Source organism: Pseudocercospora fijiensis, assembly GCF_000340215.1.
Source record: "Pseudocercospora fijiensis CIRAD86 unplaced genomic scaffold MYCFIscaffold_9, whole genome shotgun sequence".
Classification (NCBI taxonomy): domain Eukaryota; kingdom Fungi; phylum Ascomycota; class Dothideomycetes; order Mycosphaerellales; family Mycosphaerellaceae; genus Pseudocercospora; species Pseudocercospora fijiensis.
This window is the reverse complement of record NW_006921540.1, coordinates 487,791-499,777: the sequence shown is the minus strand read 5'-3', so window position 1 is coordinate 499,777 and position 11,987 is coordinate 487,791. Positions and strand designations below refer to the sequence as shown.

General features: G+C 44.7%; 3 protein-coding genes across 3 annotated transcripts; 1 reads left to right on the top strand and 2 right to left on the bottom strand.

Moving 5' to 3' along the window:
• Positions 1-459: 459 nt before the first annotated feature.
• On the bottom strand, positions 460-1,214 carry MYCFIDRAFT_100980 (uncharacterized protein; the record flags this gene model as incomplete). Its single annotated transcript, XM_007932501.1, has 3 exons — positions 460-540; positions 600-921; positions 979-1,214. Coding segments are annotated over 3 exons (639 nt in total), but the record flags the coding sequence as incomplete, so codon positions are not given.
• Positions 1,215-1,599: 385 nt separating this feature from the next.
• On the top strand, positions 1,600-2,384 carry MYCFIDRAFT_212351 (uncharacterized protein). Its single transcript, XM_007932500.1, has one exon. It carries the CDS (start codon positions 1,802-1,804, stop codon positions 2,081-2,083), a length of 282 nt encoding a protein of 93 aa, XP_007930691.1. The 5' UTR covers positions 1,600-1,801; the 3' UTR covers positions 2,084-2,384.
• A 210-nt stretch (positions 2,385-2,594) lies between these two features.
• On the bottom strand, positions 2,595-10,357 carry MYCFIDRAFT_178447 (uncharacterized protein; the record flags this gene model as incomplete). The annotated part of the gene is made up of 7 exons (XM_007932499.1): positions 2,595-3,185; positions 3,218-3,342; positions 3,372-3,515; positions 3,553-3,576; positions 3,609-3,619; positions 3,651-3,658; positions 10,334-10,357. 7 exons carry the CDS (start codon positions 10,355-10,357, stop codon positions 2,595-2,597), a joined length of 927 nt encoding a protein of 308 aa, XP_007930690.1.
• Between the last annotated feature and the right edge of the window lie 1,630 nt (positions 10,358-11,987).

The following is an 11,987-nucleotide window of genomic DNA, read 5'->3' as shown; positions in this document are numbered from 1 at the left end:
TTCGCTCACTTACTTCTTGTGGTAGGTAGGCTTTGAATACGGCCTTCAAGTCGATTTTTGAACTTCGTTTCGATGGAGATAATGAGAGGGTCCTTTCTGTCGTCGTGGGCGGGGGGTTCGGGGGTTGTGGTGAGGAGATTTGAGGGAAAGGATGATTCTATAGGGTATAGATATGGAACGTGAAAAAGGAGTGAGTTCGCTGCTCGAATTCGTGCAAATTCAACGCAATCGTGTTCTTATATACGTTTCTTCAAGCCTGTACTGGACAGCAAAAGGAGCGACTACGGTCAGTGTAAGATACCCAAGCACCATTCCCCAAACTCCGCATAACAATCTGTTTCATCCGCTGCGACATCAACCACCCATTCCCCCGTCGTTTCTGATCTCACTTTCATCATCTCCCATACAGTACGCTTACTCTACGTCAACGCCACTATCAGCATCCGAGTCGATGTGCTTCGGCTCTCGAACCATGATATCGAGCTGCACAGTTTCCATCTCTCGCTGAAGATATATGTTCTTCCGGAGCTCAAAGCCCATCTGCATTGACGTTGTCAGCTTTTGCTTTAGCGGGAGGAACAAATTCCAGCTCGACGCACCTTTCCATAGATCTTCAAATTTACAGCATTGGAGCTTTCCAAATAGCAGGCCTTGCCATCTCGGTCCGCGATTCTGGTGACATAGTCAATGACTTTCCTCGCGTAGCCTTTACCGCGACCAGATGGTCGAGTGCCAATGTAGACGAGATACCAGGAGTCCTGGTCGCGTTCGCCCATGACTTGAGCCTTGGTGTCGGCGAGGAGGGGGAGAAATTCGTTGAAGAAGCGCTTACGGCCTTCCTTTGAGAGCTGGTAAGAGAGTCGCCACATGCCAGACCTGAGGATCGTGAAGTAGTCATCCATGTTTTCGCCCGGTGGCATCCTGTTTCGTGTGAGCGCATATTGCTAAAAGGTACTTACAGTATGTTCAAAGTCCTACCAAAGACCAACACAATCATAGTTCGGACCAGCACTGACTACCAGGCCCTTGAGGAGATGAGCGTAGGTGATGTACTCCATCATCTTCAGATGGAGCTGCCACTTTTGCTCGTCCGTCCATTCTGCACGGTCAGGAGTATCCGTAAAATAGATGGTGGTGTGATCTTCCTTGAAAGCCTCTGCCAAGGAATATGCAGCTTCCTTGTATTCGCTCAAAGTCAAGACACGAACATCATCACCGCGAGTACGATTCGCTGCTACGCCATCTTTCTTGACAGCTTGTTCAGCTGCAATAGATCGTTTGTCGACTCCGACGTCTACTGCGATGTTGTTCAAGACAGCTTTCTCTGCATCGAGAGTGATGGCTGTAGCAGCGATGGATTGGTGGGACTCCATTTATTACTCGAGTAGCGATTACTCAGTTTACTAAGCGGGATGAATGTTCGGCCTGATTTGCGAGAGATGTCTACGAAGTCCGACATCAAGGTGTAGTGAGTCCTCGTTGTTGGTGGTATGCTACCTGTGGTAGGGCGAGTGTCTTTCGACGGCTGGTATGCGGCAGCTCTGTGGCTTCGAGTTGTTGCGAAGGCGTGCTGTGGGACAAGAGGAAGTGGCTTAGGTTGTTCTGTAGTTGTTTGTGCAACGCTCAGTAGTGTGTTTCAGCTATCTGATGGACGTTGGCAAAGTAAAGGGCCAAGCGGGCAGTAGGAAAGGTGAGGTCGCGGATCAACCTGATATACGATACCCATCGGCACGACCCCACGCTTCTGGGTAGGCCAACCTGTGTTACGAATGGCAATCGGCATGGCCCGCTGATAGCGCGCATGAATGATTGTGGTAGGTCAAGTGTCGTGCGGCTTGTCTCTGCGATGCCGATCACAGCTTTGGGTGTGCTGTCCATTATTCCTGGTAGCACTGCTGCTGAAGTACAGTATGGCGACAAGGGGGCCAAGAGTGCAAGCATCGCATCGCATCATCGCATGCGCCTTCCTGACTTGCACAAGTGCCGGCCTGCCCAGTCCCCTGCATGTTCCGTTCACGACAATCCGACGTTGCACCTCTTCGATCCGTTTCGCAGACTCTTGACAGGCATGCCGGTACTGTAGCAACTTGAACGGCGGCTCGATGAGAACGCAGCACCGTCCAATCGCTGATATCGGTCCTTCGCGGCGACGAGCTCGAGAGCTTGAGTGGAACCGTGGGAGAAGTCAGCTGGACCGTGGACCGTGACGCCCGACCTGGCTGTGCGGAGAATGGCGAGTGCTTCCTACCCGGCCTTCGAGGTCCTAGACGACAGCTTCGTTAAGAACGCGACAATTGATGATGAGAGAGTAGAGTAAAGAGAAGGAGACAAAGATAATCTTGGGAGCGGTGAAGCGGTACTGCGATCATTTTGCAGAATTCCAACAACCAGGCGTGCGTAATTGTACCAGCCAATATGGGAGCAAGATGTAGACAATGCAAGCGAATGCTAGAGGAGCAAGGACGAAATATATGTACATGTTGTCCTCCCCCGTAGTGTGAGGGATTTTCTGGTCAGACGGTGAGCGCGATTTATGTCAAAGCTTAGGGTTGTGGAAAGAGCAGACTCTACTTACCTCTAACATGGCCAGATCACTATGCGACTTCAGCAAACCTCTGCCAATCGTCCATACGCGTCCATAATGCCAGCGGCGTAGGCTCGAAAGTTGTCTCGGCCCCTCGACTGGTGGCTGTTCCTTCCTCCGCCATCTGCTGGATACGCCTTGGCGTAGTTGAGATCATGGCCATGGTGACCTCCATCTTCCTCTCTTTCCTGTTCCGATGCTGCCTGGTCACCGGGAGCCGCATCTGCTGGTGAAAATGTGGGAGACTTGTTCCCGGTGCTCGTTGCGCTCTTTCAACTCGACAGGAATACTCATTGCCGTCGGCAGCAGTGGCTGTGGCTGTCAAGGCGAGGATGCCCACAATAATCTGCCAGAGACGTTTGATTTGCGACATGTTAATTGCGAACAGGTCGAAACGTGTTCGGAAGTTCTGGTCGTTCACTTTCGAACGGCTTGCCAGTACCATTATATACGTTCTTGGCGTCCAGATTGACTGCAATCCGATATGCAATGGATACAAAATCAACGCAAGAGATTTGTGTACTACACTACGAAGAGAGGGATATAGCTCGATGCCATGGTCTCGAGCGGCGCTAGTGGTAAGTGATGGACGGTACGCATACTGGACTGCGCAACGAACCAGGCAACTTGCACGAGCCCGAAGATCTTGACTGTGGTATCTGCATTGCTCTTATCCTTGATGCTTTCGGGACGGGGTGCTGCTGCCAATCCAGATAACCTCGATTCAGCAGCCATATGAACTGATTTGGCCAGAGCACCTTTGCACCAAGGGCAGTTCGATATCCACCACCAATCGGAACAGCCTGAGCGGGCACGGGCCGCAGATTGTGGAGCTTATCGCACAAGAAAACGCTGGACCTCCCAACTACTAGGTACTTCCACCACGATGATTTTATATGATTTTTTTGGATGAAGCCTGTGTCTGGGCTCGCTGTGCGGTGCGGAATTGTATTATCGTTTCATATCACTTGTCGCTTCACTAAAGTTTGACTCTAAAGGTAGGCAGCAATGTCTCGTACTAAACGCGACATTAATCTATTTTACAATCAGTCGGGAGGTCGGTCACAGCAGTGGCTAAACACGCTAACACATTAGTGTATAGTTTCTCTAGTATATGAATTCGATAACAAAAGCTATTGTAGATTAATATAGAAGCGCGTATAGGGTATCTCTATCTATAGTAATGCTATACGCAAGCTCTAAAGTTATAAAGCATTAAGGAGGTCGTTAGAGTCGTAGACCGTAATAGTTCGGTAGTCGTCGAGAAGCGTATTTGCACGATTTAAGATAGGCATTATTACCTCTTATATAGATACCGTTAGGTCCGCTATAATCGGCGAGGCAGATCTAGTAGAACTTATACTTGCAGTAGCGGCCTAAAACGGTTAGTATAGGAGGGATAAGATAATAGAACAACTTATAGGTTATATAGTCGCAACTACTGTTCTTCTAAATCCTAGTAGTATAACCTAGGTAAGGTCTCGATACTTCTTTAACCTTCTTTATAGACAGTTCTTCCTCGCGGCGCTTTTCTAGCTCCCTTCGAAGGCGCTCGTAATATTTACTACAGGCTTCGCCCTCGTACATTAGGACCTTGTAGCTAAAGTAGTAGCGATACTAGCATTCTTAGTAGGTAAAGATATAGCCGTCGGCTATTAATGCGCCGGACTTGTAAGTACTATATAGGTAATCGACCTAATCCGGGTCCTATTCTAAGTATAACTTAGCGGCCTTGTCTATAATCCTAGTGCGAGTTAGTACTATTATAGCAACGTATATACGCGAATAGACTTACTTAGGTTCAATCCGTTCCGAGAAGAAGACATCTAGCTAGTAAATCTTAGCGACACTTACAATCTCGCCGTAGTCCGGACAGCTAAGCATATTCTATTCTTTTCTTTTAAGTTCGGTATAAAGATGCTTCTCCTAGCAGGCATAGTAAACGCTATAATCCTTAGTAGCTATAGTATATAGACGTAGAGGAAGCATATTAGTATCGAAAGTGTCGTAGTATATAGTGCATTCCTTGTGCTATATAATAGGCCGCTTTGCTAGTTCTAGCGACCCGATCAAGATAGGAGCAGAAACGCCGTAGAATCCCTACTTAGAAGTCGGTAAATTACGTTGTCGTACTTTCTTAGTCTTATTAATCTTAAACTCATTTCGAGGAGCTACTACCTTAAAGGCGGGCTTAGGCTTTACTTGCGGATGACTCTAGCCGGGCTAGGGCTTAATTAGCCTAATCCTGAATGGTCTTCGGCGCTGTCCTAAGGCTCCGCTTAATTCTTACTCGACTCCGTCTAACCTATAGATCTTAGGAGTACGCGGCGGACTTTCCGTTAGATCTATAACCTCGCTCGTCGTAGTCGCGTTCGTAACATCGCTATATTTGCGCTTGCCGTAACGAGGGAACAGATAGCCGGGATATATAGCGGTAGGGTTAGCTATAGTTTATATAAGAAACGAAGGCCCCCTTACGGCAGCTCTATAGCTTTAAGTAGCACGTAGAAGACGTGAATTGCAGTCGTTAATAAAGACAGCAAGTAATATAGAGGACAGATAGAGGTAAAGCGCGAACGCCGAACGGGAACCCTACCGAGGTTTCGCCGGGAGGTAGGGGTATAAGCCTAGAATATAGACATAGACACCTCTACCGCTTAGCTGTTCCGTAACTCTGTCGGCTTCTATCTATTAACGCCTTACATCCTTCTCCTTCGCTCTATTAGAAGGCCTACGCTATTTGCTTAATATACTACACTCTCGTCTAAGATTGCCCGTCTTCCCCGGTATAATTTAAAGCTCTAGATGCGTCTTTCGTATACGTACCTACTTCTACGGTAGCTGCAAACGTAAATATAATGCCTCCTAGCTACTCTAAAAGGCTAGTCTATCCCGGATAGTAGGTTACTCCCGATAGTATTAGCACGTCCTTATATAAGCGCGATTTCCGATATCGAAAATGCTACGACCGCCCCGGTAATCCGCGAGACAAATCTAGCAGAATTTATACCGGCATATAGAGCCTATATTAGGTTAGTAAAGCCTTAAGATAGGGCTAGGAAACAGTCCTTATATATTATATAGTTACAGCCTCTGCTATACAGTTAGTAAACATACGCTTTCCGGAACTGAACTACCTACTAATTCTTAATAATCTTAGCTTCGTATCTTAGACAAGCCTACGCATTCTCCTTAATATGTTTCTTAGATGCTACCTCCTCTAGTAGCTGCCTAATTAATCGCGCCTTATATGTCTTATAAGTCTCTTTAGTATGCTAAGGTACTTTGCAATAGATGCACTACTTAAGCCTATAGGAGTTGCAAGACAGGATATCTCTATTAGCGTACATCTAGCTAGACTTGTACGTAGGTGTAATGCACTAATAGAAGTCTAAAGTGCTAGACAACGCGCTAGCAATTTCTGCCTAAAGGTACCTAGGTCGCTAGTTAGTCTCGCGGTGTAGTCCTAGCGTATTATATATATACCTCTCTAAGGTTCTAGTAGGAGCGAACGCTCGAACATCTCTTTGCGATAGTACGTTACTATATTAAATACAAGAGATGCGATCGAAAGTCGTACTATCTAGCTATACCCGCAGCTACGAGGCCTAGTAGCTACGGCATATCGTAAATTCGTACTCGTACGCACTACCGTCTAGCGCGGTTAGGAAGCTAGTACGCGGAAGAACTCTATCGTATACTATGTATTCTATAATTAGCGGCTAACGTTTAACACGGTCTCTAGGCTCTATAAGCTTCTCGAAAGTAGCGACCTAATCTGCTACGGACGTTCGGCCTCGGCGCGGTAATTGTAAGGATCGAGCTAGTAGCAGTCGGGGTCGTACTAGACTACTAAGAGCCTTTAAGGTAGAGCTAATAGTCGGTCGGGCGTACGAAGGAGATAGAGAAGCCCGCGATGCTATTTCTAGATAATACGCGTAATTCGTAGACTAGAGTTAGATCTAATAACAAGGTCGAGAGCGGGATTCCTTCTTAGGCGCGATAATGTTATACTATAGGCGCTACTGCTAGGGAACGGTGCGAAAGCTTTCGTAGGAGCGAGATAAGCTAGAGGGTAAGTTCTACGTAAAGCTAATAATTTAGTTTTAGGGCGCCGGCTCTTACGCTCTTCTATTAAGAACTACGTTAAGCTAGCTATAGTGTAATTTAGATACGTAGTAGACGTTATAGAAAGAGAAAGCGGACTGAAATCTAGTAGTATCTAGAAGAGAATCGCGAAATCAGCTTCACTTATAAGCTAAGATCTACCCGAGATTACAGGCCCGAGTGTCTATTAAGCGCTATTTCGAGTAGAAATCTAGGCAACGGTAAGCTCTCGGTCTATCTCCTAATCGTACGAAGTACGACGAAGAGATCGAATAGCTCGAATTCAGAGTGAAATATATCAAATCTCGATATAGATAAGTTAATTCTAAAGCCTAAGTTGTATATTAGACCTAGGACTAGAATATTCGCATATATTAACGAGTTTATAGTGCCGTTTCAGCTAGTCTACTTCCTTTAGTCTACTACTAGCGCCTATTACGTATACGATCTTAACGCCTCGTCTACCGCACTATTATCCTCGCTAGCTTAGCTTTGCTATTCTCTAGCCGATTATCGCTATCGTACTAGTCCTAGCATTTCTTATCGTCTCTTACCTCCCCTTAACGGCAGTTAGCGGTAGCTTCGATCCTTAAGTACTAGTAGCGAGAGGTATTATCTATCGTAGCCTAGCGCTGCGACTTATTTAATTGTTGCGTCGTTAACTCCCTACTAAAGCTCCTCGTTATTCTCCTCTCCTACGAAGCCCGCACCGCCCTTATCTAAATCGTCGAGTATAATAGAATCTTCCTCTATAGCCTTCTTTACTCGCATCTTATTAACCTTCGTACCGAAGGATCTTAGAGCCGCATTGCCTAGCTCTTCTTTATCTAGCATCTAATGCTCGATCTATATACTATAGGAGTAGTATCGAACTATTCTTACTTTACGCTTCTAGCCTACCCGATTCTCCCTCGTCTTCGCCTATTTACTCGCTACGAGGTTCTAGTTAAGGTCGGCTATAAGTAACAAGTTCGCTTCGACTATATTATAGCTACGCTTAGCTATACTTATAGAGTAGACGAGAATGTCTACGCCCGACGTCTAGGACCGATTAAACTCTACGATTAGTTATAATCGCTAGCTAGCGTCCTTTAGTACCCTTAAGTTAAACAGCTGCGACTTTAGACTAGCCTTCTTATACGCCTAGATAGAAGTGTTAGTATATTGCTTTAGCTCTTGTTTACGAAGGTAGAGCTTACTAGATTAATAGTATAAGCTACTACGTTAGAATAGCTTATTACTACGGCCTTGCGGCCCTTATTATCTTTAACGGTATTAGCCGTCTGCTTCTTAAGCTCCGCGATAATGTCCTTAATACGTAGGCTTTCTATAAGCTCGTTAAGGAAGTAAGTATATAGGTCTATATCGGGCTTAAAAAGCTAGCCGAAAGACTTAATCTCCTTTATAGTAAATTCTATTTCCTACTCCTTAGCAGATACCGGCGCGTAGCCTTTGCGCTCTAGATTATTGTTCCTTGCCTTAATAAACTTGTTAAGGGCCTTGCTACAGTTCTTCCGTACCTAGTCGGTTATTCGAGTCGGCAAGGTAAGGCCGCGCTTATCTTTAGATAGTAGAGGCGATAGGGTAGTTCGAATTCGTGTCCTATAAGAGCTAAGGAAAAACTGCCTCTACGTAACCGCCTTAGCGTTAATCTTTCCTAAACGGATCTTCTAGTTAATGCTCCGCTTTAGCTTTTCTACCTAATTATTCAATTCGTTAATTATATCCTAAGGTAGCTTAATGTTCTTTAGCTCCTTATCTATATTATCTAATAGTCGCATCTTCTGTTCGGGCTTTGTTGCGTTAAACGGCTAGACCGATTTGTATATCCGTAGTATAAGAAAGTGCCTTAACACTAGTATAAGTAAGTTAGCTATTAGGATTTTAGGCTCCTTAATAGAACCCTTTTTCTAATGCTCTCCGCCTAAAGCTTTCTCGTAGCGATTAATTATCCTCTTAAAGCCCTCGCCTAGAGGCTTACTTCTAAACTCGTTCTATACTTTAAAGTCCTTCTAGTAGTTAGGGTCGGATCGCCCCCTATTATTATAGCGAGCTAAGGCGTCGAAGACTCTAAACTATTTAATTATCGGCTTCTACGTTCTAGCGATTAGGGTACCTATTACGAAATATACCGCATATTTCGTATTACAGTTTACGCTTAGCTTACGAAGCGTACTTATGCTATTCGTATATATTCTATACTCCTCGTTAGCCTCGTCTACTGCGATAGCTCTAACTAGTAGAGTGTTATAGGCCGCGGTTTTGAAATTAGTCGAGCTATTTGCGTAAGGCCTACCCTCTTAGGTCCTCCTAAACTATACGGTCGAGACAGAGAAATTCCAGTTCTCGTAGAATACGTAGAAACGACCCTTTAGTACGAATACGAGCTTCTTATACAGACCGAGGGGCGCCTTAGTAATAATTGGATTTTGCGTAGAGCCCGGATAGTTAACTCCCTTCCGGTACTTGTCTACTTTAGGAGTCGCAACGCGATTAGGCGCAAAGCGCATTACGTCTCCCCTTTTAAAGAGCTTAATACTATCTATTTCCTCTTTCGTATTATCTATATTAGGCGGGTTAAAGTTGTATAGTTCAATGCCTAGCTCCTTAAAGTCCGTATAAGCTAGGAATTTCTTTATAGTGTCGGGTTTTAAACCGGCAGTTAGGCACAGAATTATAATACCCTTACGAAGCCTAAAACTACGCTATAGGTCGCGCTACTTATATCTATAGGGGACAGAAAACTTATTCGCAGATAGGCATTTCGAATTTTCCGTACCCCGTAGAAGGTATTTCTCTAGATTATCTCTGTTTTTAGCGTAGTCTTTAAGCATATCGGTAATCTGCTTATAAAAAACGAAGATTAAAAGTTGCTCTATAGTTTTGCCGAGACCTATAATGTCGCCTAAGATTCCTCCGGCTTCTCGAGTATACTACGGTCGGTAGAATATAAGCTAAGCAGCTCCGAATACTTAGTAGGCGTATAGCTTTGTCTTAAAGCCTAGTAGGGCGATAGGTGTTTCGGGATCTACGAAAAGTTTAGGCGATAGACGTAGACAGAGGCAGATACGTTTAACGTACTCGTACGTTATCTGCTCTAGCTCGGTAGTATAACTCTAGTTAAGATCCCCTGCCTAGGTTTGCTTAATACGGTCGAGGAGCTCTTTATAGGTCTAACTTAGAATATAAGGGGTCGCCTCTATCTGCTCCTCTAGGTCGTCCGGCTCCGGAGTATACGTATCTATATTAACTATAGGCTAAGCGCGTCTAGCAGTCCTACTATTCCTTATAGGCTCCGAGTTAGTATTAGAGTCGAGCGGCCTAGTAAAGGACGGAAACTAACACTACTACTACTACTCGTAGCAATAGTATAGGCTACCGAGGGTAACATAACCTATAGCAATATAGGTAGCTATGTTTAGCAAGATAGGATAACGAGACTATCGCTTAGGCTAATAACTAGAGCCCTATAATATAGGCATTGTAGAAGTATAACATAAACAATATACTATACGAGGTTAATAATCTGTCTACTCTATAGAAGGAGGCCTCTTATATAGGCTTAAAACTAGCCTATAGGTATAGGGCCGGTTACTAGCTAATATCCCTCCCTTTCTTCGTATCTAACTAGACACGTTTCACATTATGCGCGCTTAAAACAAACATATATGCATCCTTAGCGCTCTTAGCTAAGGCTATTCTTAGAACTCCGCAATAATACCCCCGGGGTAGCATTAACCCTAGATGCTATAATTATGCAAAAACAACTTCCTAAGCAACACTATACAGACTTACTATTGCTTTAACGCGCCGTAATCCTTACTAGCAATAACCTTATCTGCTAGTCGGTTCTCGAAATCTCCTCCGTATACGTTAAAGCTATTAGTACCGAAGTACTGTCCCTCGTAGAAAGCTTAATTAACGAGGAGGTTAGCAGCCTTTTCTATCGTAGCTTTCTCCTAATCGTATAGATATTCCTTAAGTCCTTCGTTATTAAGCTAGAGGATCTGTTTAACTTCGTTCTAAATAACGTAACTTAACTAAGGAATCCTACTAACTAGAGCGTCGGAGATATAGCCGAGGCCTTCGACTAAGATAGCCGTAGGGAAAGCGAATAGTACGAAGGAGTTAGAGGCTAGGAGGGCGGTTAGATTGCGGTACGCTTTAGCAACCTAAGAGACTGTTAAGTTCTCGTAGCCCTTAACCTTAGTGCTGTTAATAACGCGAGAGTAGCCTAGGTTAATTAATATACGGTTGCTCTTAGTCTTTAGATTACTATATAGTAGGTATAGTATCTAAATAGAGACCTCGCACTCCTTTAGAGGGTTGAGGATCTACTCCGCTTTGCGCCCCTTACTATTAGGCTAACTATCGAATATATAGTCGAGGTCGTCGTCGGTAAGGTGCTTGTTAGTAAGCTTACCGATCTTACTTAGTAGGACTAGGCTACGAGCCTTAAGCTTCTTAACCTAGTTCGCAAAGACCTCGGGCTAATATATACCTTCGATAATAGTAGAGTAGCTAGTCTTATCCTTAGACATAAGGCAGACCTTAATGCGCAGGTAACTAGTACCCTCGCTAGCTGCGAGCTTAACTATATCTTGTCCGAGACGAGCAGACTCCTTAGAAGGACAGTTTTCGTAAGTACCGCTAACCTTAAAGAACTTAGTAGGCTTAGGGACGGAGATAAGCTCGTATACGTAATTAGGTCGAAGGGCGACAGCTAAGAGCTATAGGGCAGGGTACTAGCGGACGATTTAGTTGCTTATACTATAAGTTTAAAGGGCATTGCGGCCTTCTTGCTTAGACTTAGGCATCGTACGTATATACTAAAGATACATTTTAAACTCCTCCTATATTAGGTCGATAAGGAAAGGAAGATATACTCTACGAGGCTCTTATAACTAACTAAAGACTTAAGGGAAGATAGCATTGCTAGTCTAGCGAAAGCGGTCGAAGGAGGTGCCTTAGCTAAGGATGCCGGTAACGAACTTGCTCTAGCGATCCGTTAGCGTAAGGGCGCGAGTAATAGTACTAGTAGGGTTAAACGCGTAGAGTCCTAGAGATGTCGGGGCGGCAGTAGGGCGTTTAGGAAACTAGTTAGTATAGGCCTAATTAGCCTTAAGGGTAGCGAAGGCGTCTTAATTAGGAACCTCGCGACTAATCTTTAATAGGCGACCGACAAGGACAATCGCCTTAGCACTAGTATAGAGACTATAGACCTTAGCGGCCTTCTTAATATAGTTAGCATATATAGAGAACGGCTCTTCTCCTAGCTTACTAAGGTCGTCGAGCT

What these genes read in the sequence shown, in the direction of transcription:
- MYCFIDRAFT_212351 (XM_007932500.1), top strand. Translation starts at nt 1,802, where the DNA reads ATGAATGATTGTGGTAGGTCAAGTGTCGTGCGGCTTGTCTCTGCGATG.